This window comes from Manihot esculenta, chromosome 1 (genome assembly GCF_001659605.2).
Source record: "Manihot esculenta cultivar AM560-2 chromosome 1, M.esculenta_v8, whole genome shotgun sequence".
NCBI classification, from domain to species: Eukaryota; Viridiplantae; Streptophyta; class Magnoliopsida; order Malpighiales; family Euphorbiaceae; genus Manihot; species Manihot esculenta.
In genome coordinates, this window is record NC_035161.2 from 40672581 (window position 1) to 40697801 (window position 25221).

Consider the following 25221-nt stretch of genomic DNA (forward strand, 5'->3'; position numbering starts at 1 on the left):
TAATACAAGCCCAACTCGCCAGTCAGAGCAACTTAGCCCGCAGGAACAACTCAACCTGCAAAATTCACCACCTCCATGGTATATACCAAGGAAACAGAGGGGCAAGTCAAGAAAAGACTCAAAAGTACAAGCAAATGAGAGCATGATAAAGGTCAGACTTGCTCATCACTTAAAAAGTTATAAGATTTGATTTATCGTTATTGAACAAAGGCTGCGAGATCAGAAAGAGGCGACAAGGGCACCTCGGAATCATACAGAGCTGAGAGCTCAGAAATCAACTCAAGGATTAAAAGACCGAGCTCACAGGTCGGATTAGTCCAGCTCGAAAAACATAACTTGAGAGCTCGGTCGGCTAAAGGAGGCTCAAAGTTCAATCCATCAAGTAAAGACCGAGCTCACAGGTCGGTTAGTCAAGCTCGGAAAAGTAAACCGACCGTCCAGTTGGTTAAGTAGGCCCGAAGCTCGGCTCATCGACTAAAAGCAAGAGTTTGCGAAATATGGTCAGTTCAGCTCGGAAAAAACGAATCAAAATTTAGTTGGCTAAAGCTACGAAGAAAAGCAGTATCAGTACTTCATCCATGACAGAGAAAGAACAAGTATGAGTAAAAAACAAGAATTTCATTAAAAGAAAAGTACATTACAGCACGTTATAAAGGCCTACACTACGGGATGAAAGACTATCCTTAAAGGATTTACATAACCACATACATCATCATCTACGTTTACATCACGGACATCCGCCCTACTATCTTAGTCTTAATTCCGGGGACTATCCTAGTACGGAAAGCGAGCTCTACAGGTCGGCTGAGCTCTGTCTCGTTATTATAGGGGAACTGAACAAGTTGATTTCCATAAGCATTTCTCACTGTTCCCTTAGGCAAACGTTCGGTTACCCAAGTGTGATGCACGGTACATTTGGACAAGCTCAGATATTATATGCCGGCCGTGCACCACACATGAAAAATATAAGTCTTCGAGTTACGGCACCGAAGAGATCACAAAGCATACATTTGAAGAAATCGCTGGAGACTTGACTGAGTGCAGCTGATCTCAGTCCCTCGTAACGTAAGCACCCCACAATGAAGGAAACAATAAGCTAATCTTTCTCGCCACTTCCATTTATATCAAAAGAAGATAACAGGGGCATCGGAGAAATTTCTTTCTCCCTCTTGAGGGAAGGCAAAGTTAGAGCAAACTCCCCAACAGCCCAGAACCTCTTTGGAGCCCGGACAACAAACAAAGGAGGAGGCCGGCCAGACGACCTGGGTAAAATAGTCTCAGCAGCTTGCCGAATAGTCCCACCCATCGGCCGCCCTACCAGAAGGATCTCCAAAGCACCGTCCAGACTCCTTAGAGGTAACATCAAATTTTCAAGAATTTTGAACTGACCCATTCTTATCTCAGGTACTGCAAAAAGTTTCAAAACAGAGACAAGTCAGAAACAATTCTCCATCAAGATGATAAAAGCAAGATTAAAACAAACCTCTGGGGCAACAAAGCAATACAAACTCAAGCTCACCTCATTCCGTTTGAAGAAGGCGTCAAATGGATCCTTTGCGGATAAACCAGAACAATCAGGACAATCTCGCTAGAGGAAAGAAGCAGACAGAGAAACAGAAAGGAAGAACCTCTTGTTCCAGCAGAGGATTTGAGAATGAAGAAAAGTTGGCGTTGATATATACCCGGAGCCTGAGGCCTTAGCACGGGGCAGAGCTATGCTAGACTCTAAGCTAACGGTGTCAGAATTTTAAAAGATAGTCATGGAAAAGGAAAGAAAGGACATGTCCAGATAATGATGACCGGAAAGCAAAGACAGCAAAGAACACGAAGAATGGAGAAAAACCAGAAAGGGGAAAGAGCAGATAGGATTCGGAAACTGCACAACGACAGAAAGATGAAAGGATGTTATTAAGGCACCTGAACACGAACAGGCGCGGTCATAATGGTTCTTGATATTCACCCCCTCGGCAGTGGGAGCAATAACTACCGAGAAGGTGAAGGGGCAATTGATGACCGCTGAATTTCTTCACCCCGGATCAGGGGCTTGACCACAGCCAAAGGCCCATAACGTAGAGGCCCACACACTTGATATGCACAACAAGCCTGGCCCATTCAACCTTCAAGGCCGGGCTCAACCAAGCTTCTTTACTCAGATCGGCCCAGTCCGCGACCAGCAGGTCCTCTCCTCTCAGGCTCAGCGTCCGGCCCGACTCTCGGCCCAGCCCAGTATCCAGAGCCATACTAAGACAGCCTAGCAGATCCGCTCGAGCGTACGCACGAGGAGAATCAGAGGCCGTTACGCATGGAGCAGGCTGCTGATACCCTCGTACACCCGAATCTGTATGTCAGAGACGCGTGTCCCAATCATGGAAAGGCCTTTACACGTCACCAGCAAGCATAGCGAAATGGATAAAAGGGGAACCCCCTCCCCAGAAAGTTTAAGCTTATTTTTCAATACCAAAACCCTTGTAAAACCCTATTCTATTGAATCTCAGATCATCAATTGTAATTCATATGGATTGATTTTTAGAATTTCGTATTAATTATGGATGAATGTGTATGCGGACTTATTAAATACTAAAAAGTCTTATCAAAATTATTATAATTTTAATTTTAATTTAGTAATTGTGATTCATATGCATGAATTTAATTTCTTAGATTTATAATATATGATAAATGTGTGTGGAAACTTATATATCACTAAAAAGTTTTGTTAAAAATGTGATTGCATTAGTACGCGAGTTTAATTTATTAGACTGGTGAGTCATGATACATATACTTATTCATATATAAATATTAGATTTTATAAACATATATGATTATTATTTTATAATAAATGATAAATTTATTATTTATTTATAAATAATTAATTTTAAAAAATATAATTAACATAATTTTTATTTGTATTATAATTTTTTGTATTTATGTATAACTAAATAAAAATAATATTGATAAATATAATGGATAGAATAAGAGGTCCACAGATAATGAAATTAGATACTTATTCTTTACAATAATTTTGTTCAGGATCGATAGTCCACACACATCTGCAATTAGCAGTGATTCTTCTTTTGAAACAAGATAGAGCTCCACTGGAGGATTTGGATGGTTGAATGGTAAAAACAATTTAAATAAGATTCATAATTTTTTATTTAAAAAAATATTTAAATTTTTATGTTTAATACTCTATAAATAGTTCTAACAGTAAATTATAATTGTAAAAAAAACTAAATTTTTATAAGATAGAATAAAAAATATTAAACAAAAATTTATGTTTAAATATTATTTAAAAATTTAAAGATATAAATAAATAATATCAACAAGAAAATTTAGAAAAAAATCATATTAATATTTATTAAGTTTTGTTAACATAGTCCTTTAAAATTAACAGGGTTAAAAATTAACCAGTTATATTGATAATATCCAAACACTATTGGTAAAAGATTAAACAATGCAAAGAAAATAATTACTTTTAACCTTGCACCAACATCTAGTTGCGCTTACAAAAATCAGTTGAGTTAGATTAGATTAATTTTAATGGCAAAATCTTCCATTTTTTAGGATCAATTTACATGTAAATGGTAAATGGACGAAGGCCCATTCGGTTGGTAATACGAAGATAAGTCCATCTTTAACATGGTCCATAAACCAGGCCCAATTCCATAATCCTTCTATCCGAAAAAAAAGAAAGAGAAAATTTTGTTTACTCATTTTTTGAATCTGAGAAGTTCGCGCGTCTATAAATAGCCCAAGAGAGTAGTTTAGCGTGATGTTGCGTTCGTTGAAGTTGATTCGAGTTTCAACTAAGCTCACAGTAAGAGATGGGAAAGCGATTGAGAAGAGGCAGGTCCATTTGCAGTTGCAAATCTCCTCGCCCAAGCTATCACGCAAGTCCTGGCTCCTCTTTCAACTGGTTTCTCTCTCCCTCTCTCTGTTTCACTCTCACTGCACAAATTCCAGCATCGATTAGAACAGAATTCTAATTCCAAACACGAACTTGCTTCTGCTTATACTCATTTCTGCTTTTTTTTTTCTTCATTCATATTTCTGTCTACTAGACTTCTACAAAAGTTTTAACAAGAAAAAATAAGGACTGTAGTTAGATTTCGGATCTTCAATATCGATGATATTCATTTCAGTTTATTTTTGTAATTATCTTCGAGTTTTGAATTTCAGTGTAGATGATTGCTCGTAAGCATTTTATTTTCATGAGATTTCTGAGATGAACTCTGCTTAGTTAAGGATTTGGATTCGTTGCTTGTTTCTAAACATGTGATTTTAGTGAATCGTGTGCAAGTTGTTGAGTTTTTTTCTTTTCTTTTTTCTTTTTTCCGAAAAGTTGAGTCTAAGGCTTTAGAAAACAGTGTTAATTTGGAATCTTGTTTTAGGAAAATAAGTTCAGCTTCAAAATTACGTTTCTGTGGATTTATGAACGATGTCTCTGTTAGACAGATTTGCATTCTAAATGCACTTCATTTCAATTCCTTTTCCGCCGTTTGGTCACTGAAATGAGGCAAATTTAGCTAAGCTAGAAATTCAGGTCCTTTGTTGTCTCTTGTTTCCCTTTTTTTTTCAATGTAAAACACACGCACCACATATAAGCGTAAATTATTTAAGTAGAGAATTTGAATGTTTGACTTCCTCAATTTCTAAATATAAGTTTGTCATTACCATTCCATCATTTCCTATATTACATTTCTTCTCATCTGCCAAACAGATAGATGATGATTACTATCGCTTGTAGTTTAATAATCCTGACTGTCTTCCTTCGAGTTTAGCTTGAAAACATCCTGCAAGATCGGTTTCAAAATTAAAGGAAGAATTATTCTCGTGAACGCAAAACAGCACAGTTTGATAATAAATTCTACTCGACAATTTTCTTTTTCTTTTTTTATTTTCCTTAGTTGTTTTAGTTGTCGTTTTAAAAAGGTTCGAAAAAGATTTGTGGACGGAGATAGCCAAGTTCTTGGACGGGAAATCTCTGATGAAGCTAGCGGTAACAAGCCGATGGTTCCACAGCGTTATCATGCACGACAGCATATGGAGGTTTGTGTGCTTGCGTGATCTTCAGGTCCCGGAGCCCGGCCACGTGGCTTTCAATTGGAATAAGCTCTATGCTTCAGTAGTAGGTAATTACAGAAGCCATTAATAATTCTACTTCTACGTGGACCTTTATGATTTATTGCTGCCGCATTAATTAGTTACAACTTGATGATAAATGCAATTGATGTTGGCTTATTTTATCAGATGGCAGTCACTCTTACACGTTCCGAGAGAAGGAGAAGCATTTGGGTGAGTTTTTAGTTTCTTTGCCACGTGAGACACTGGCCGGTCTCCCTGAGCTAAAAAAATATGGATCATGAATGTTAGCTGTTATATGTTGAATTTACTTGTATAACATCTTGGAAACAAAATCTAAAAGTCGCATACCTAATAAATTGGATGGTGCTCCTACAAAAATAAAGTTTGGATAGTGGTCCAGCCAATGTCTCAATGCAAGAGCGGTTAAAACATAAAATCTCATGCTTATCTAAGCATAAGCTTTTAGTTCGAAATCAAAATAAGGTAGCAGATATATTTATACCTTAATTTACTTTTCTAAAGTCTAAAGATACCAAATGAAATTATAATTCTCTGACTATTCATTCAGAATAGTGCCGCGTCTATCAGCCGTGAACTTAATGGGAGATTCACATGTATGTTGGAGTCGTCTTAACATATTTGTTAATAAAGAAGTTCATGAAGTGTTTCAGCGATTTACAATTTTTCTCACCCTAAGCTGCTTTTTATGGGACAATCAGATTGGATGAGAATTGGTGCATTCCACATCGAGTCAACAGCAGCACTTCTGAGTGAGAGACTCGACTTACCACTAGAAATCAGACAACAGAATGCTACAGAGAAGATGTTCGAATCCTGCGGGGCTTCTTTGCTAAATAACATCAAAACAGGAATTTGGATAGCAGGTACCTTGAGTTTGATTCAACCACTCTAGAATATCATATGTTACATTTTCTTAAGCAATATCTACAGGAATGTTATCGTACAACTTGACTAACCAGGTAATACAACATGATCCATGTTTCCAGATCTGCAGCTTGTTCGATGCCCTGTTTGTGAACTCGATAAATGTGACGGTGAGCAATGGCCATAAGAGTTCAATTTATGAACAGGAGGCTAGAATCAGTTTTGTCATAATTAATTCATCTGCAATTTTTTCATAGTTGCAATATTATAACTGCTCTTAGTTTTCCCTCTTTAGCAACGCATGTTTGTAATTTAAGGTAGTTCCAATTCACATGGGACTTTTTTTACTTAGCAATAGCCAGTAGGTGGAAATGCTGTAGCATGTTTTGGACGCACACCAAACTACGAAATTGAGGAAGGGGACAAGTGGCAATTGTGTTATGTGACACCGACATGTTTATCCTATGACGAGTTGTATATATCCTAGCCATTTGGTTTACGCAAGTTCATTAAGAAACTAGTTGAACTTCAGTATCTTGTTTTTGCAGTAGAGAGTTTTAAGCACATAACTTTCTGTTTTATTCGTTTCTGGCTCCTTGCATCGGAAGAGGATAACCAAGCCTGAAGAAATACTGCTTGCCTATTCAGGAACAATGCAGACATTAGATGTAAGGCATATAGAGCTGTTTCATTATAAGGGTTTTCAGGAAGGGAGCTGGAAGTACGAGTTGATTGGAAATCATAAAGTTGAAAATCCTATGAAGGCGGCGTCTGGAGGCATTTTTGATCTCCAGCACCTCAACGACCGGGCATCAGCTGGTATAATTTGATAGTTTTGGTCCTCCATGCTTCACCGTATCACTTTCTACACCTATTTCACAATTTTACTCCACTAGAACACTGAAAATTTGGTGAAACTGGGAGACCAAAGGCTGGGTGGTGTTAGTAGTGTTTTTATTTTTATTTTTAAATAAAGTATTTACTTGAGATGAGAATAATGACAGCGGTCATAGGACAGGATAGCGAGCAAGGGTTGTAGTGGAAACCAATTAATGGGATGTAGACAATATAACCTATTATGATTTCTTATGTAGAGTAATTATGGTGACCTGGCATGCCCTGATGTTTAACATCCCAGGATTCTCTGGAACACTTGTTTCTACTTCTGATTTCAATTGTTGGTATCCAATTAAAACATTACCGAGTCTTCATTTTTTTAGCATGTATTATTAATACTATTATTACTGAAATAAGAAGTAAATGATATCGTCTCGTAAACCAAAAAATTTGGCAGGCATCTTTGATCTCAAGTTGTGGACAGGAGAACCCACTGATTTTCAACCAAAGGCTATGATCACATTCCATGCAGTTGCAATCAACACCAACTTACAAGTCAACGACGGTAAACCTTCCAATCAGTATAAAAATTAGATGGCTCAAACTGTTATCATCAATCGCGCCTACATTGATTGGACATCTAAGAGTGTTTGCATTAGATTTTATTCTCAATAGTTAATGTAATTTGCTTAACTGCTTGCTATTTACTTGTTTCTTCGTCTCCTTATCCTTGCTGGGGGAAACAGGACTCCTTACAAAGTACTACATGATGAGAGCTGGACCTGATGGAGAAGTCGTTTCAATTAGAATCTCTCAGCAGCTCCTGTAATTCAGCAAGAATCTTACATCTTTTAACCGATATTTGTTCACTTTCACTAAAAGAAATATTAAATCCTTTCACAATGTTGTAAAATGCTTTGCAAAAAAGTTGTATTTCTATATATAAAGAGCCATCCCCTGAACTTGCACAATTGATAAAACATCACCAAGATACATATACAGATACAAGTTTATGAAAGACGCGTTTTTTTTTTTCCTTTTTAACATCAGTACTACGTACTTGAAATGGGTGAACTGTACAGAGTTAGTATCTCACTTCATTCTTATTCCAATTTACTGCACATAAATATTGCTAGTATATCTATAAACCTCTCGTTTTCATTTTCTCATCTAGACTGTTGCTTGCTTAAAGTAACAGTAGAGTGAGAGAGGGAGTTCACAAAACATCTGGAAGCAAAACATTTCCATTTCTGTTTTTAGTTCTTAATTCTTATCGTTGCAGCCATCAAGTTTAACCTGTTTTTCTTAGCCTTTGCAATAATTCTGATGATTTAATATTAAGAATTTCTACATTCAGATAGAAATAGTCATGCTCTTATGTCCTTGTGGCATTCAAAGGCTTCTTTGTCATCACTCGCATAATTAGTTATGGCCTTTTCGGCTAAACTAAAAGCAAATGTTTGAGTACTAGCCATAGCTCACAAGATGACTTTAGAAACCTTTATTATTATAATAAAGCCTAAACCGTTGTTGACAAAATAATAATAATAATAATAATAATAATAATAATAATAATAAGCTCCATTTCACAACATCATGCAACCTGAAAATTTTAGGGTGTGCTTAGTTATAAGAAATAATTTTTTATTTTTTATTTCATTTTTTATTTTATTCTTCACAAAAAATTGAGAATTTTTTTTATTTTATGTAATATTAAAAATTATTTTCTACTGAAAAACTAGAAAAATATGTTTAAATTATTATTAATTTTTTAAAAAATATATTTTTTATTTTACTCTACATCTTAATTTTTATATTAATTTAAAATAAAAAATCATATATTTTATATTAATTTAAAATAAAAAGAAAATTTTATATATACTTAAATATATAAATATAATTATTAAAAATTATATTTTCTTCGTATAAAATTATTCATTAATGGAGTCCTGTATTTTTCATTTTGAATTTTTTTAATCTTCTAATATAATGAAAAATATATAAAAAACAATTAGGGTTAGCAGTTTCAATTCCGTGACGGTTCTGTGCAGGAATCGAAAATCGAAAATCAGTTTTTTAATTTTTTTTTAAATCAAAATTATAACTAAATTTTAGTACAATTTTAATATGGTTTTATATATTTTTTATTTTAATTTAATTTTAGTACCGATTCTTATTTTGATTTCAGTTTTAATATAATTTTAAATTTTTATAATAAAATTTAAACTTAATGAATAATTAAATATTTTTATTATTTAAATCAAATTAACAAAATTTCATGATTATATAATATTTTTATTTAAAATATATCACGAAACTAAATAATTAAATATAATATAATATTTTTATTATAATTTTTAAATTTTAAAAAAAATAAAAGAAATCTAATAGAATTTTTAAAAATTTTATTGCAATATTTTTATAAAAAATAAATTTTAACTACACGAGATTTTATCATTTTTTTGATATATTGTAAATTTATTTAGTTTTTTTATTTTTTTATAATAAAACTACTTAATTTTATCTAACGTTACATAATATTTAAAATTATATAGTTTAATTTAATAGTATTTTTAAAATAATTATAATTATTTTAATTTAATTTATTTATAATTTTATCAAATTATATATATAATCTAGTTAACCATTATATATATATAGATATATATATAATTGATTTTAATAATTTATATTTTATTAATATAAATTCTACTATTGTGAAGATAATATATAATATAATTTATTTAAATAAAATAAAATATAATTAATAAATTAAATTAATTGAATTATATTTTTATAAATCTTTAATAATTAATTAATGATTAAAATACATAATAATAATTATATAATATATATAGTTATTAATAACAATTATAACTAAATATACATACATATATCAATTAATATATAATTATTTTAGTAATTATATTTTATTAATATAATTCTAATATATAATTATTTTAGTAATTATATTTTATTAATATAATTCTATTAATATTGAGATAATATATATATATACATAGTGAATTTTAATTAACTAATAAAATTAATTAAATTATACTATTTTTTTGAATTATAATTAAATTATACCATTATAAATATTTAGTAATTGATTAGTGACTAAAAAATATAATAATTTTATATTATTATATTATATATAGATAATAATAATAATTATAAGTATATATATATAATTATTTTAATAATTTATATTTTAATAATGTATTTTATATTAGTGTATATTATATTATATATATATAATTTATTTAAACACAATAAATTATAATTAATTAATTAAATTGGATAAATAAAATGGTTTATAATTGCATGTATGTAATTTTATTAAAATTGTATTATATATAAAATATATTATTGAAATTATATATTAAAAATATAGAATTACTATAAATTATTTAAAATATATATATATAAATTAATTTTTTAATGATTGAGTTTGATATGGATTTGATATAGTTTCAATTCAATTTTAAATAAAAAATTAAATTTAAATATTTAAATAAATTTAATTTAATACGATTCAATTTCTATATTATTCATTTTTTTAATTTCAATTCAATTCATTATGATTTTTCAATTCGATTTAAAGCTCTCACAAATTGAGCACACCCCTAAACACATTCATATAAATGTTTTTCCTTTTTTTGTTTATAAAATCTATAAAATATAAAAAAAATTTCAATTAAAATAAAAAAGTTAAAATGAATAAGTTTTTAAATTTTTTAAATATTTTTTAAAAAAATAATATATTTTTTTAACTAAAAACACTCTTATTCTCTTTTCTTTCTCCTTTCCGGTTTCTATTACCAATGTCTCGAGATATTGCCCAATCCCCAGTGGCAGCAAGGATGATAACCCTGTATACTCCTAGTTGCAGGCTGATTTTGACATGATTTCAAGCTAGAACCCGGTTAAATAGGCTTCCCAGTTCCACCAATTTCAATTACAAACGGTTTCGAAATAGTTTGGTTTAAAGACAGCTATGCCTATAACTCTAGTTTTGACCCCAAATTGAAAATTTTAAAACTGTAATATTATTAATATTCTACACATTATTATACATAAATTTCATAATATTATATTTATATATATCCGATAATTAATTTCTATAAAAAAATTAAAGGTAACCACTATAATTATTATAAAAAAGAAACCCTTTTTTTTTTGAATGAGAACAATTCAATACAGGACCATTCGGATCATGGCCAAATCTATCTCTATCCAATTTTCCAATACTGTGGTTATCCAGGTTTCAATCCATATCGCAACAATCAGAGCAAAAACATATATAGAACTTCCACATTCTGGAGATTTTCTTGCATGTTGTTCCTGGGGATCAGTTATGTCACAGAAGACATACAAGTTTATGACTCAAACAGCTGCTTCCTAAGTAGACCCCTAAGCATCTCTCAAGTTCTCTTTTGTTATTGCAGCTTATCAGAAGCCAACCCAGTTTGTAGAGCTTCGCTTTACCCCAATCGATTATCTTGGAAATTCTACCACCTCAGTTTTAGCTACCTCTTCTACGTGCCAATTCACCGTCCCATCAAGCTGGATTACTATTAAATTGCCAATCCTATTTCCAAGCCAATTCAACATGATGAAGGCTTCTCCAGTGAACTTCAGGGTGATCTTCGGCTAATATGGTATTTTCCTGTTGGTGAAGAATGTGACTGTTGATTTAAGACGAACAATATTGAGAACTCGGCGGTTTCAGCAACTCTAAAACAGTAAATATTTCAAAATCTCGAGATTTTTCATAAACATATTCAAGTGACTAAAAATTTCAAAATTAGAGATATAAAATATATATTACATGATACATGACAGATAAAAACGTATTCAAGTGACTGAAAATTTCAAAATAAGAGATATAAAATACACATTACAGGATTCATGACATGAAAAATCGCAAGTTTTTTTTTTAAAACAATATTACAAGCACAAACAACGAAATAAACTGATGGGATTTACAAACTATACATTTGAATTAAAAAGATCCCTTACAGCATAATTCATTTCTTGGCAAGCAGCATATCCAAGAGAGTAGCTTTTAAAAGAAAAGGCGCTCCGGCTAAGTATCCCTACCTTTGAGCCTACGAGCATGTAGTTCATTCTTGAACCTTTCCATGCCGAGAACCTATCACAACAATAGGGTATTTTATGGCAAAATATAAAACCATAACCAATTGATGATGCAGGCTTCATCAATAATGCATCACAACCACAATACTGATAAGTTATTCATTATCATGGATTCACGTTCTTAAGGTACAACTCCATTAAAAATAAGTTTTTTTTTTCTTCTTGAGGGTAAGTGCTGACCTTTTCGTATATCATAAACTATCCATTTGTTGTAGTTTATTTTATAAAGAAATGAATTCTTTCAAAATCATGCAAAATTTAAAAAAAAATGAAAATTATTAAAAAGAAAATCAATTGAATTAAATTTAAGTAGGAAAAATAAAAATATTGGAGTAACACAAATCTAATGCAGCCCAATGCACAATTTCTAGTTGCCTATTCAGCTGCTCTCAAGTTCTAATCGATTCATGTTACAGAATTTTGATTGGATCTCCTAGTTTTGCTTATTAACTCATGCCAATCATGATAAAGAATCAACTCTATTGGTAACTCAATTCCTTATTCGGTTGCTTTTTTGCTTTCAATTTGAAAGAGATTTGTACAGTAAAAGGAAAAAAAGATAAATTTTCAAAAATTTTATAACAAAAAAACCTTAATTTATCTTAAATTTAAATTCAAAATTTATAAAAATTACAAATCTCCGATTGTTTTAAAAATTTCATTTAAAATCAAAGTTAATAAATTTTATAAAAAATATACGCTTTTATAAACTTTAAATTTACTAAAAGAAAATATTTTTATGTTTATTTTTTTTAAAATTCACTTTTAATATATTTTTATATTTCATAAAATAAAATATTTTTGTTCTTGTAGAACGTACTTATAACGACTCCTATGATTAGATAAATATAATGTAATGATAAAAAATAAAGAGCAAATAAATAAATTAAAACAAATAATACAGTAATAAATTAATATTAGCAAATTTACTTTAAATATAAATTCAGTGTCATTTAAAAAAAAATTGTTATGTTTTTCTCCGTCGCGTCACGTTGACTTGGATAGGATCCACGACGGGAAATCGGGGAGGAACCAGATCCGAACCCTTTTGCGTATCCCCAAAATCCCACGGTGAGGGGATTAAAGAACACAAACAAGAGTTTTAAGAAAACCAAACTGTTACGATCTTCTGTGAGCTCAGCAAAGAATTCCCCCAAGAATAGAAGATAGTGGTCCTTTGCCTTGTCACAAAGATTTCTCCATTACAGCAATCGAATGAATCTATACTTGTGAAGGACGAAAATATGGCCGATAAGGGTCGAACCTTCCCCGTGGATCCGAATCTTCCTCGATGGGTGTGCCAGAACTGCCGCCACTCCCTTTGCATCTCCGGCGTCGACTCCTACGCCGACAAGTTCATGAACGATTCCACCTCTCGCTCTGGTTAGACTTTTCTTTCTGTTCTTTTTCTTTTTTCACCTTTTTTTATTAGTCATGCTCCTCGCCGTTATTCAGTCGTTGTTAATATCTTGTGAAATTTATGACTTGCTTCTCCAAATTTGCACCTATTGATTACTGAAACCTGTTCTTCGATTGCCTCTTCCAATTTTATTTTATATGAAATCATCCATTGCTTTATATTTCTAATGTCAATTTTAGCCTGAAATTGGATTTTAGTTGCTTTTTCGAGTCTGCATGCTAACTGAGATTCCACGTTCAGATGGTTGAAATGTTTTCTCAACTACATCTTTTAACGGGAAGTTGTGACTTTGTCACCGTATCTATGAATTGTAAAAACTAAACTGTTTTCACTTGCAGCGAGTTTATTTATATGCTTTAGAAGTTTAAGATTCTCTTTTCTGGAGTTTTTTTTTCTTCAACGGTTATTTTATGTGATATCCGTGTAGGATGTTTTGTCTGGTAAAACTGTGCAGTAACCTTACATTTTAAGTGATGGGAATCACATGTTTCTCTGATTACCGTGTTATACTTTCAGCGATGCAGGGTTTCTCAATGCATGGGGCTAACAGTGTGCTAGGCTCAACGCGAATGGACAATTCTTTTGTTGTGTTACCGAAACAAAGACCCCAAGCGCAGGGAGTTCCTCCACGTCCTCGAAATGGAGCTGTTCAGCCTGATATGGGCCAGTCTGGAAAGGCCATGGAAGAGTCTTTTGTAGTTGTATATAAATCTGAGCCTGCATCTGATGGAGGTGGGACTCATTTGCCATCTTTAGAAGGAGGACCGAATGGTCAGTTGCAGCCCAACAATGCTGGGTTTCACTCTACCATAACTGTCCTGAAGCGAGCCTTTGAGATTGCTACATCCCAGACACAGGTATAACTTATCAAGTATATTTTATTATGTTTTGTTATTTTGTTTTTAGTTTTTAAATGCTTGTTAGACTCTACTAGCCACTTTGAAGTGCTTAATTAAGGTTTGCAAATCATGATCCCTATGATAGTGCGTTTCATTTTGCACTTCAGGTGGAGCAACCTTTATGCCTCGAGTGTATGAGGGTGCTGTCTGATAAACTTGACAAGGAGGTTGAAGATGTAAACAGAGATATTGAAGCATATGAAGCCTGCCTTCAACGTTTGGAGGGGGAAACCCGAGATGTTCTTAGTGAGGCTGATTTTCTTAAAGAGAAACTGAAGGTGCATGCTTAGCAATAGAGATTGATTTGTTCATCTTTAAACATGTTAGAATTGAAGGGGTTATAAATCTAGTTGCTATCTCCAGCTGGGATGTGGATATTCTAATATTTATTTTATTGATTTCTGCCTTCTCTTTTCTTTGATGGGCCGGCAGAGCAGGCCGTTCTACATGCAACGATAGTTTAGATTGAGGTTCAATCATTTAGTGTATGAATTATGGAAAGGATGAGTAAGATACGACTCTATGTTGCGAAAACCTAGGGTACCCCCCTTATGGTCATAATACTATTCTTATTATGAAGCCACAATGGGTGAATAAGTTGAGATGCTAACTGTGTCACTGGCTGTTGAAGTTAATTATAAATTGTGTTACAAATTATGAATGAATCACAGAAATTATTCTGTTTGTGTTTACAACTTTTGGGTGGTGCATATTTATTGTACTCTGTGGTGTCTTGGCTTCAGACTTAATATCATCATTGTAATATTTTCTGACTGAGGTCAAAATTTGATATGCTTATTTCCATTTCTCTTTAAGATTGAAGAAGAAGAGAGGAAACTTGAAGCAGCAATTGAGGAAATAGAGAAACAAAATGCAGAAGTTAATGCCGAACTGAAGGAACTGGAGTTAAAATCTGTCCGCTTTAAAGAGTTGGAAGAGCGGTAAGTTCCCTCCATAGAAGCATTTGTCATGTTCTTGCTTGCACATCTGTGACCGGATTTTTGTTCTCCAAACTATCTACTAAGTGATTTATAATTCACCAATATGTGTTTCACTGGAATATGCAATATTTCTTACAACTTTGAGGTCCTGCCATCCTGGTGGTTGGTTGTTTATGTTTTTTGAATTTAACATGTAACAGGTATTGGCAGGAATTCAATAATTTTCAGTTTCAGTTGATTTCACATCAGGTGTGTTGCTGATTTTTTATTTATTTATTATTTTTTTTGCAATTTTATTTTCTTCCAAGCTAACTGCATTGAATGCATAGTCGTCCATAAAGTTCCTCATTTTTTATGGGTTATATATTTTAGGCATTTTGATCCTAACTTTGTAGTTAGATGTTTTTATGGATGAACAAACTAGTATGTGGATGTCACTTTTATATGATCTTTCTAGTGACAAATTTAGAAAAGTTATGGGAATTAGTCAATTCTGAGTTTTATGGGAATTAGTCATTCTTTTCTGAATTGCATTTTCATACGGTTACTCCCTTTACTGTATTTTAAGCATTGACAAAAATCTCCTGGTCAACAGGAAGAGAGAGATGCAATTCTAGCAAAAATTGAAGTTTCACAAGCACATTTGGAGTTGTTGAAGCAAACTAATGTACTTAATGATGCCTTCCCCATCCATCACGATGGAGAATTTGGAACTATAAACAATTTCCGACTTGGAAGACTTCCTAAAATTCCGGTAAAGCAACAAGCTTACAACTCTCTTTTTTTCTTGCTTTCTAATAATCACCCATGGTTGGTGGATGTGATTGATATTCTACCTTTCTCCATCTTCCTTAAATGGAAAGCACTTGAAATTTGTCAAGAAAGGCCCTGTCTGTTCAACCAACAAGACATTCTAGTCTACAAGGGTAAAAGTTGAAGACTTCATGCATACTTGGCAAAATTTTATCTTTTAAGAAGGTATATGGCATGGGGATGTAGTTCAATTTACATATTTACAGATACTGCCAGGGAACTACATTAACGCATGATATGCAAAGATAATGCTGTTGATTTCTGTTGTCATATTGTCCTTGATCAGCCAGTAGAAGAAGGGGAATGGGGGACAGAAAGGACAGTGATCAGTTTGGCTGGTTGTATCAAGAAATCCTGGTCGGGATTCATGACAAAAGAAGAATAGTCCAATAAAATAACCTCTTGGTTTAATCACATGCAGCAAATACTTCTTTAACAAGATGTTTAAGTTGATACCTTTTCGTATTTTACTTATTATTCATGTTTATACTTTATAGTCATGTGCATTGACATTTTAATTTGTTCTTCGGGCCTCTTTAGTTTGTACTACTGCAAACAAGATAGGGGGATGGATTGACTTCCTAGTTTTCACATTCATCTTATTCTCACAATCTTCTTTTGAAGTTCCTTTTCTTGGACTTGATAAAATTGAAAACCATTTGTGATTTTCATTGTTATTTCTTATGAGGTTGTGCAAATGTGCAGGTTGAATGGGATGAGATAAATGCTGCCTGGGGCCAAGCTTGTCTTCTCCTCCACACAATGTGTCAATATTTCAAGCCAAAATTTCAGTATCCTTTACCTATGAGGCATCCATATGTGTATTTTCTATAATTTCTTGATATAAGTAATGTATTATGATCCTTCTTGATATCAAGCTCAAGTGTGCCAAAAAAATTGATATATAGGTCGGTCTGCATTTTTGCCACTCTTGTTGAAGTCCCTGAATTTCTTCACACAAGCTCCTTTATGAGAAAAGAATTAGTTTTTTGGTTTGTAAAGCAAAGGGTTTGTTTGTATCTCTAAGTCAAGGTCATACTCTCAAAGTCGTCAATAATATTTATCTGATAGTTTGTCCTTAATTTTCAGATATCGAATTAAAATGCTTCCTATGGGGAGCTACCCACGAATTATGGACACCAACAACAGTGTTTATGATTTGTAAGTATGGACTACCCCTTTGAGGTGGAATGCAATATCTGTAATTTTGACTTGGTAAATGGACTGAAATGTGTTAACTTGCTCAAAGTACTCGGGCCTTGGTCCCAATTCCTGTTTGGTTTGGTAGGAAGGAAAGTGAAGGAAAAGAGGAAGAAATGAGAGAGAGACAGAGATGGAGAAAGAAGATAGAAACAGAATTTGAAGAAAAGAGCAGATTGTTAGTTTTTTGTTGCATTTAATTCATCCTGATTACAACTCGGTCCATGAATATTCATTTTAACTCTACTATCATTGGGTACTAACAAATCACGTAACGATTCCTAGCTAAATAGCAACTTCTAACTAATCAACCTCCTTCTAACTGACTACCCACCTATCCCTGCTAATATATTCTTCAGTCGCTGCTGCTAAGGGCATAATAATGGCTGGGAACATATCCTCTTTCCCTTGATATTTTTGTTGGGAAAAGTCAGATTAGAAGTGCATGATCGTGCATCTGCCTTTTTTTCGTTCAACTTGCTGCTGGATCTTGTGGACTAACATGTTACATATATCATACATGTACTTCTCAGGTTTGGTCCAGTGAACTTATTTTGGAGTACTCGCTATGACAAAGCAATGACATTGTTCTTGACATGCCTCAAGGACTTTGCTGAATTTGCATACTTGAAGGATCAAGAAAACAACATTCCACCTGAGAAACGGTTCAAACTTCCATACAAGTAAGTTTGTTGCCTTTAAGAAATATATGTGGAGGACCTTCATATTAGTTATATTATGTGTTTGCTGACTCGGTCTTTTATTATAATTGGGATAAATGTCCAACTAATATCTTTTATTATAACTAATATGTAAGGTCTAATAATAATGGGGTAAACGTCTGTGGGTAGTAGTGTGAAACTGTTTACGAGCTAGCAGACAACACAAGTCTTGAAGTGGGTAGTGAAAATTGCTTGGATTTTAGGTTGGACTAGAATTCGCTCAATCTCCAAATTGTCATTGATTATTTGATTGCTTCTATGTCTTGCAGTTACTTTTTTGTGTGCTTTGAAAATATTTGGCTGTTGCCTTGTGTTTTTATTAAACCTTTCCTGTGGAGAAGATTATATTTCTCAAATAAACAGTTGAGAGGTACGTTAATCTGTTACATTAACATTCTCAATTGTACTAGGAAAGGCACCAGAGGTTTGCGTTCCTTTTAGAGAATTTGGATTGTTTAAAGTAAGGGTTAATGCGAGCTTCTAATAGTCATCGTCAAATAAATTTTGCAGGATTGAGGTTGACAAAGTAGAAAACCACTCTATTACCCAGAGTTTCAATAAGCAGGAGAATTGGACCAAAGCTCTCAAGTACACACTCTGCAATTTGAAATGGGCTCTCTATTGGTTTATTGGAAATACAAACTTTCAGCCTCTTAATGCAATGGTGTCTTCACGTGTCGAAGTTCCAGCTGTAAGCTCTTTGTACACAAAGCGTGGTGCTGATTCCAAGTCTGAATCTCGACACATACCAAAATAGTGAAAGCCATCATGGAGAATTGCAATATATGCAAAAGATGCTAACTTGTGAATAGAAATTAAGCAAGTTTAAGTAATCCTCGTCACATCTTTATCTGGATTTATTTTTCACACTAGATTGGAATGGGAAACATTTTCATCTATACGTTGATCTTTTGTATATTTGCCGAAAGGGTAGGATAAAAAAATCCAAACTGTGATTCACATTTATATCGAAAGTTAATTTTTTTCAATTTGTTTTAATTTTAGTTAAAATGACAAATTAAATTTATATAAGTTAATGGTAAATTATATGTGAAATAATTTAATATATATTATTTATATGTGATATTATATACAATAGAAATTTATTTATAATAAATATTTATTTAATATAATATATTTAATATTATATAATAAATATAATATATTTAAAAGATTATATATTTTATTAATATATTTATACAAATTTAATTTAATTATTTAATTATGAATAATAATTACCGTAAACATTTATTATTATTTTTTTCAATATTGAAACTGCATTCCGGGTTTCATTTCCTGAGAGCCTAGCCTGTGTAATCTAGATGGTTCCTTTTGGGTAGGGCACAAACAGTAACCTGAACTTGGACAATTTAGATAGTTGCTCAGGAACCCAATTTCATTTCGGCCTGCACAAATGGCGAGTTCCAATTTCATAATGTGATCTTTCAATTCGTTTTTCTACAAGCAAATGATGGTGTTTACCTTCCGAACATGAAAAATAGGCCCATTAACAAGTTGATACGATTATCACATTGTGACATGCATATCCTTTTGCGAGGATACAATGCGTGTAATCACAAAATATCATATTTATATTCAAACCTTTAAATTTTAAATCACAAAATCAAATATTTTTAATGTGTAACAATTATAATAAAAAAAAATTAAATTGAATATAAAAAAATAACATTAAATTACAATATAATCTCTAAATTTTTTTGACTAATAAAATAGTTCTTAATATATATATATTTTTTTATTTCAATAATATCTTTTTTTTAATTTCATTATTTATTTCTCATTTTCATTTTTTTATACATAGATTAATAAAAAAAAATTAAAATATAAAACAAACTTTATAAATTAAGACATAATTTTTCATTTTATTTAATATTGTTATATAAAGTATAATTTTTCATATATTAAAAAGTTAACATAAATACATAATAAATTACTTTAATATATAATATTTATATTTAATTGAAATTTATTTATAATAAATATTTGTTCAATATAAAATATTTAATATTACATATAATAAATTTACTTTTCAATATTTAGATGCAAGCTCTCATGCGTTGGAGTTGCTTGTTATATAGTCAGTCATGGACGAAGACAATTCCAACAATTCACAAGTCACAAGCCCCTCGTGATAAGAAAAGAAGCCGCAGCAAACAAAGCTTCTCCACCCTTATAAATTCCCTAATTCTCATTCTGTAAGCCACGACGGCCACCAAGATTTGAAGTTGATAGCATATTTTTGATAGTGAACCATGTCAAGGGCAGAGGCCATGACTCGCCTAGCTGGGTTGTTAATCCTACTCTTACTTGTTTCAAAGCCAGCTGTGTCTGAAACTGTACTTGATATTAATTGCAGTGCAGTGATTACGTCCTTAACTCCATGCCTGGATTATATACAGGACAAAGCAGACAAGCCTTCACCCACTTGTTGTGATGGGATGAACTCAGTTGTTGGCACCGTCAAATCCAAGGCCGATAGGGAAGCTTTGTGCGACTGTCTTAAGCAAACCTTGTCAAACATAAAATATGATCCTGCTCGCATTTCTGCACTTCCCAAGCAATGTGGATTGCCCATCGATATTCCTCCGATTACACCCACCACCGACTGCACCAAGTATTCTCTCTCTCTCTCTCTCTCTCTCTCTCTCTCATGTGTATAAATAAATCAATGATAATTGATCAACTGTTATTGCAGGTTTCTTTAAGCTTCGGGGTTGCTGCTTGTGGAGAAAATAATGTTGCAGGAAAAGTTCTCCTGAAATACAAAATAAGCGTACAATAAATTAAGCAAATGTCAAATTCATACTAATGTCCGAATATTTCAGCTTTTTGCTGCAATAAGCTTCTTATAGTTGTTAAGAATTTGATCTGTCTATTTTGGTTTCGTCACGCCGAAAAATGATTGAACCTCACACTGGCTAAAAAACTCAATTCCTGCTATATTTTAAATTTGCAACTAAAAACTGTCTTAACAAATTGTTTTATTTATGAACAGTTTGCTCATCCAGAAAATCCCAACAAACTATGTAATCAAGCTAGTGGAAGATACATTGAATTGAAGCTTACAATCATGATATTATCACGCCTAATGTACATCTGCGTTAAGCTTGCAATACATGAAAAAAATCGATAGGATAAACTCAGTTAAGAGTAGTTCTCAAGTATCTAGAGATTGGGGGCAGAAAAATCAGGCTCAGCTGGCTTCTCAGGCATCAATGCTAATCTCTGTGGCAATCTAGAAGTGTGTCCCCCATTTTGCCTAAGATTTCTTAATGCATTGGCAGCAAATTGCGATGCATACATTGTAGCACCAAAGCTAGTTGTTGTTACGGCTTCATTTGCCAAAGTGTCTTGCAGTCTGCCTTCTGCTTGGCGTAGGCATTTGGCTTGCTTCTTCCTACAGTAACGCCGCCAAGCTGCTTGTATGAAGCATGCCGCCCATGTTCTCCATTGCACAGAGAAGAACCTGGAACCAAGATGAATGAGTAATCACATAAATATGTCATCACACAACGTTAAATTTCTATGAAAGTATAGTCATTAGTAATTCTGGTAGCGACGTTAATCTAAAATTTAACCACAGAAGAAATCCCAATGGAAACGACATATCGAGACTCACCTGAATGTGTGCTGGATATCCTTGTGATGAAGACGGCGAAACTGGGAGGCAACAGATTTCAAGTCTTCAGCTACTAAAGCAAAGGCTTCAACCTCCGTTAGAGCTTGTACAGTTCTAGTTGAGATAGGGAAATGTGAAGATGGATGGGGATCCAAGGCCCATGTAAGAAGAGATTCGCCACAGAAGTCACCACCCTTGAGATAAACAGCATTGAAAAAGCCAGTTCTTCCACCATTTGTGGTCACACTCACTAGATCACCTCGCATGATGAAAAGCATCTCATCAACAGGATCCCCCTCGCGAACAATGAAACTATCCTTTGTGTAAAGGGCTGGCTTGAGACGATCGCATATTGCATCCAATATTTGCCCATCCATTTTTGCAAACATTGGCACCTAGAGGATTGGTGAATGTTTTAGCTAATTGTTTGATCAATTTTAACTTACAAGACAGAGGAGCGCACTCACTCTCATGATTAGATTAAAGCAAAGATGGCGATTTATATCCCTTCTGAGATCTTTTGGAAGAGTACGGATTAGAGTCCTCTCCTCCACACCTCTCGTTTCCTGCCATTTGTATTGTTCATATCTCCTAATCCGCTCCCTCAGGTCCTCAGGGAGCATACGATGGGCCATCCACCGCTCTGCATCTCGCCTTTTCACTCTCATTTCCTCTATTCTAACAGTCGTCGATTGCAGATATTTCTGTGCAACAAGAAAGCTATGCATCGTCATCTTAAAGGATGTGGAAGTGTCTAAAACTCGTGGAAAATAACTTGTGTTTTAGTAAACATTTTCGGTGGAAAACATTGAAAAATATTTTCCTACAACATAATTTATTTTTCATTATTTAGATTTAATTTAAAAAATAAAATTTATTAATTAAAATGACTTCATTTAGCATCCAGGAGGCTAAAATAGTAGACATCTAAAGAATTTCCATAACAAGGAGTCCATGTAGATAAAACTTAGCAGCTTATGCACGAGACCTAGATGAACAGTCGTAAATAATATATCATTGCATAGGCTTAAAAGAATAAATCTGAAAAGCACTGAAATAAGAAAATCAAGTATGACCTGCATATTGCCGATAAGCAGCGAAAATAAAACCAGGCCAGAAATGCATATGAAGACAGCAAATATAATCTCCCCGACATAAGTGCTTGTCTGGAGGTTCTGGCCCAGAGCGCTGTAAAAGGAAGGTCAAGGAAAACAGGAGGATGATTAATTCAAGAAAGATTCATGCAGATAGCAAATGAACAAACGAAAATGGTACATTACGAACCTAAGATTACGTAGACCCCACCAAAAGCAGTAGAAGAGTTTCCTTGGAAAATCCCATGATTCCACTATACCAGATTCTAGAGCATCAGTGAATATTCCAAAGTTGAAGGCAGTTGAATTTTTAATTTCATCAGGCTGGATAGAAGGGCATGAATCTTTCAGAAATGCGCTCAAGTTTGCATAACGGCGTTCTCCACAGTACAAGTCTGTGGTATTACATCGAGGAGCCTTACAGACCATACGCCAGCACCTATGCTCGCGCTCTATTGAGAACAAGTACCAGTAGGCTCCAATTATCTGGTATAGAACAATTTTTGTTGATCAGAAAATCCACAGTGAATATTGGAATTGTGTCAATTATTGCAGTTTCAAAGCATCGAATCAAACTCACATGACTGGCTAGCATATAGAGGAAGAGATTATAAGCAGCTCCAGCCCATGCCGTTTCGGTAAGTATTCCAGAATTACAAGTTACTTCTTTGAACAGCGGGTAGATTCTGATTAATCTAGGCACATATTGGGATAAAATAACAAACTTCAATGCGTCCTTAGCAATTAATGAAACGGGACCTTGCAAGCTGGGAATGATGATTAAAACTACCACCTGAGCAAAACGACAAATTACCTTAAATTGCTGAAGGCAACATCCATAGTTGGAGCAAGCAAGAAAAGGGACAAATTACCTGAGGGAGTGGAAGAATTGATAGAGCATCAATGATAAAGTTGGAAGTCATGTATCTTTTAGCGACAATGACAGGATCCTCAACCAGCTCTCCTCTTCCAAATACACGAGAAGAAGGGGCAATAAACCCCGTTCGGAATTGAAAAATAATACGAAGTATATAAAACGCATCAATGAAGGTTCGAAGAACACAAGCAGTAGTTTCCAATGCTTTGTCCAAATCAAGGCATTTGTTGTTGCCATCAATCACCGGGATGTAAAAGAACAAGGGATCTACGTACACAGCAACGACGCAGGCAAGCACAAATATTTTGTTCCACTTCTGGAGAAATGAACCATGTGGATCAAGAATTTTCTTTCCTGTGCCTAATTCTTTCGCTGGATGAGCACCACCAGAGTGGAAGCTTGATGGTATTCTTAGGCTTCTGAACTTGTCAGAACTTCTCTCCCAGAAACGATGGATACCATCCCAAACCACGTTTGCAGTTGGTTTCACTTTTCTTCCATAAAATCCATCATCAATGGAGTATTGCCGCTCTGAACTATAGGATTTCTCTGATTTCCAGTCTTCAAAACTGAATAAAAGAAAAAAGCTCAGAAATTTGCAGTGGTTGAGTACATGAAAAAGTTGAAAGTGATGTGCAATCGAGAATTAAAAAGGTTTTGTTCTTGAAAACACTCCAATATATCGTGAATCAGAAGTGATATGCATTTTAAGTTGCTCTCAACTCTCTATACACTTGATCATGCAGTTACTGCACCCAGGGGATGAAGACGAAAAGCTACACACTGTTCCAGCAATTCAAAGCCAATTATGTTGATTCATGAAGTCAAAACAAGAAAATAGTATTGTTTGATGAATTAACAAGTCATTCTTAACAGTCATAAATTATCTTATAGTTATTTAACTCAAGTATACTAACCAACCTCACAAATTTATTTCCCTTGATGTTCATGACTTTGAACTAGTTACTTGCGCTCGGTCTAAATGCCAAACCTGCAATAGAAAATGTATTATCGCGTGAATTTGGAGTTTAAATATGCGAAGAAAAAGTGGGGAAATCACATTTTCCTGTTTGGGCGCTAAGAAAATATGAGAAACCAAAACAATAAAGAAAAATTCTCGCATGAAACAGGAAACGGCAGCGTAGCACTGTAGTGAAAACAGAGTAAGAGAAAACCAGAACCTAATTTTGTGTGTGTGAGAGAGAGAGAGAGATTTACAGAGGATGATGAAGGAGAGGGAATTGTTAAATGATTGAATTTGAAGAAGAGATTTGGTCCACTGAAGAAAGTTCGTGGACAGGTACAGAGTCTCGAACGGCAGTTATAGAGTGCGTTTCCGACGGAATGGTCCGGGGAAAAGCGAGCCCAGGTGGTGACCCTCCAAGAAATAGGGCTGATAATGTCTTTTTCTATTTTATTTTTTTATTAGTTGACCAATAGCAGCAATGTGTGGGAATTTGGGGGCTTTTGTTTTTTGCAATTAATATTTTTGTGGGCCCGCCCATATATTATAATCGGGCATCGTCTCCTTTCTTTTCCTTCTTTTAAATGCTTTTTTATCCACAAAAATGGCTTTTAGCTCTTTTTACTATTCCATGCTTTTGCTAATGCTAATATTTTTTTTCCTTCGTTTTTTTTTTCTTAAGTA

At 33.5% G+C, this 25221-nt stretch overlaps 4 protein-coding genes across 7 annotated transcripts; 3 read left to right on the forward strand and 1 right to left on the reverse strand.

Annotated features, from left to right (window-relative positions):
* Nucleotides 1-3728: 3728 nt before the first annotated feature.
* Nucleotides 3729-7790, forward strand: LOC110601203 (probable F-box protein At3g61730). The gene is made up of 8 exons (XM_021738260.2): nt 3729-3913; nt 4930-5129; nt 5248-5292; nt 5802-5966; nt 6090-6137; nt 6616-6786; nt 7262-7369; nt 7551-7790. The coding sequence occupies exons 1-8, from the start codon at nt 3822-3824 to the stop codon at nt 7631-7633; spliced, it is 912 nt and encodes a 303-aa protein (XP_021593952.1). The 5' UTR covers nt 3729-3821; the 3' UTR covers nt 7634-7790.
* Nucleotides 7791-12946: 5156 nt separating this feature from the next.
* On the forward strand, nt 12947-18951 carry LOC110614613 (beclin-1-like protein). 2 transcript variants are annotated; one of them, XM_021756199.2, is made up of 11 exons: nt 12947-13350; nt 13904-14244; nt 14394-14564; nt 15103-15227; nt 15428-15476; nt 15823-15981; nt 16746-16831; nt 17130-17201; nt 17329-17418; nt 17774-17923; nt 18473-18951. In XM_021756199.2, exons 1-11 carry the CDS (start codon nt 13212-13214, stop codon nt 18717-18719), a joined length of 1629 nt encoding a protein of 542 aa, XP_021611891.1. In that variant the 5' UTR covers nt 12947-13211; the 3' UTR covers nt 18720-18951. The 2 variants fall into 2 exon arrangements, with proteins under 2 accessions (XP_021611891.1, XP_043804906.1); XM_043948971.1 differs by lacking the exon at nt 17329-17418 and having other exon boundaries at nt 12949-13350.
* A 1284-nt stretch (nt 18952-20235) lies between these two features.
* Nucleotides 20236-20688, forward strand: LOC110610992 (non-specific lipid-transfer protein 1). The gene is made up of 2 exons (XM_021751080.1): nt 20236-20597; nt 20679-20688. The coding sequence occupies exons 1-2, from the start codon at nt 20236-20238 to the stop codon at nt 20686-20688; spliced, it is 372 nt and encodes a 123-aa protein (XP_021606772.1).
* A 259-nt stretch (nt 20689-20947) lies between these two features.
* Nucleotides 20948-24946, reverse strand: LOC110614632 (cyclic nucleotide-gated ion channel 1). Of its 3 annotated transcripts, none has more exons than XM_021756228.2 (9): nt 24792-24946; nt 24495-24564; nt 23569-24142; nt 23277-23489; nt 22887-23182; nt 22679-22790; nt 22070-22306; nt 21603-21997; nt 20948-21449 (listed from the first exon to the last, which is right to left on the reverse strand). In XM_021756228.2, exons 2-9 carry the CDS (start codon nt 24521-24523, stop codon nt 21149-21151), a joined length of 2157 nt encoding a protein of 718 aa, XP_021611920.1. In that variant the 5' UTR covers nt 24524-24564; nt 24792-24946; the 3' UTR covers nt 20948-21148. The 3 variants fall into 3 exon arrangements, with proteins under 3 accessions (XP_021611920.1, XP_021611936.1, XP_021611926.1); XM_021756244.2 differs by having other exon boundaries at nt 24755-24907; XM_021756234.2 differs by lacking the exon at nt 24792-24946 and adding an exon at nt 24634-24785.
* Nucleotides 24947-25221: the final 275 nt, after the last annotated feature.

Bases quoted from the DNA above. Each gene is read 5' to 3' on its own strand.
- LOC110601203 (XM_021738260.2), top strand. From the start codon at position 3,822: ATGGGAAAGCGATTGAGAAGAGGCAGGTCCATTTGCAGTTGCAAATCT. The intron at 5,130-5,247 runs GTAATTACAGAA...TTATTTTATCAG, and splicing joins GCTCTATGCTTCAGTAGTAG to ATGGCAGTCACTCTTACACG. The intron at 5,967-6,089 runs GTACCTTGAGTT...CCATGTTTCCAG, and splicing joins AACAGGAATTTGGATAGCAG to ATCTGCAGCTTGTTCGATGC.
- LOC110614613 (XM_021756199.2), top strand. From the start codon at position 13,212: ATGGCCGATAAGGGTCGAACCTTCCCCGTGGATCCGAATCTTCCTCGA. The intron at 15,228-15,427 runs GTAAGTTCCCTC...AACATGTAACAG, and splicing joins TTTAAAGAGTTGGAAGAGCG to GTATTGGCAGGAATTCAATA. The intron at 16,832-17,129 runs GTATCCTTTACC...CTTAATTTTCAG, and splicing joins TATTTCAAGCCAAAATTTCA to ATATCGAATTAAAATGCTTC.
- LOC110610992 (XM_021751080.1), top strand. From the start codon at position 20,236: ATGTCAAGGGCAGAGGCCATGACTCGCCTAGCTGGGTTGTTAATCCTA.
- LOC110614632 (XM_021756228.2), bottom strand. From the start codon at position 24,523: ATGAACATCAAGGGAAATAAATTTGTGAG. The intron at 24,143-24,494 runs GTTGGTTAGTAT...TCTTTTATTCAG, and splicing joins AAGGGAAATAAATTTGTGAG to TTTTGAAGACTGGAAATCAG. The intron at 22,791-22,886 runs GTTCGTAATGTA...TTCCTTTTACAG, and splicing joins TGGGGTCTACGTAATCTTAG to CGCTCTGGGCCAGAACCTCC.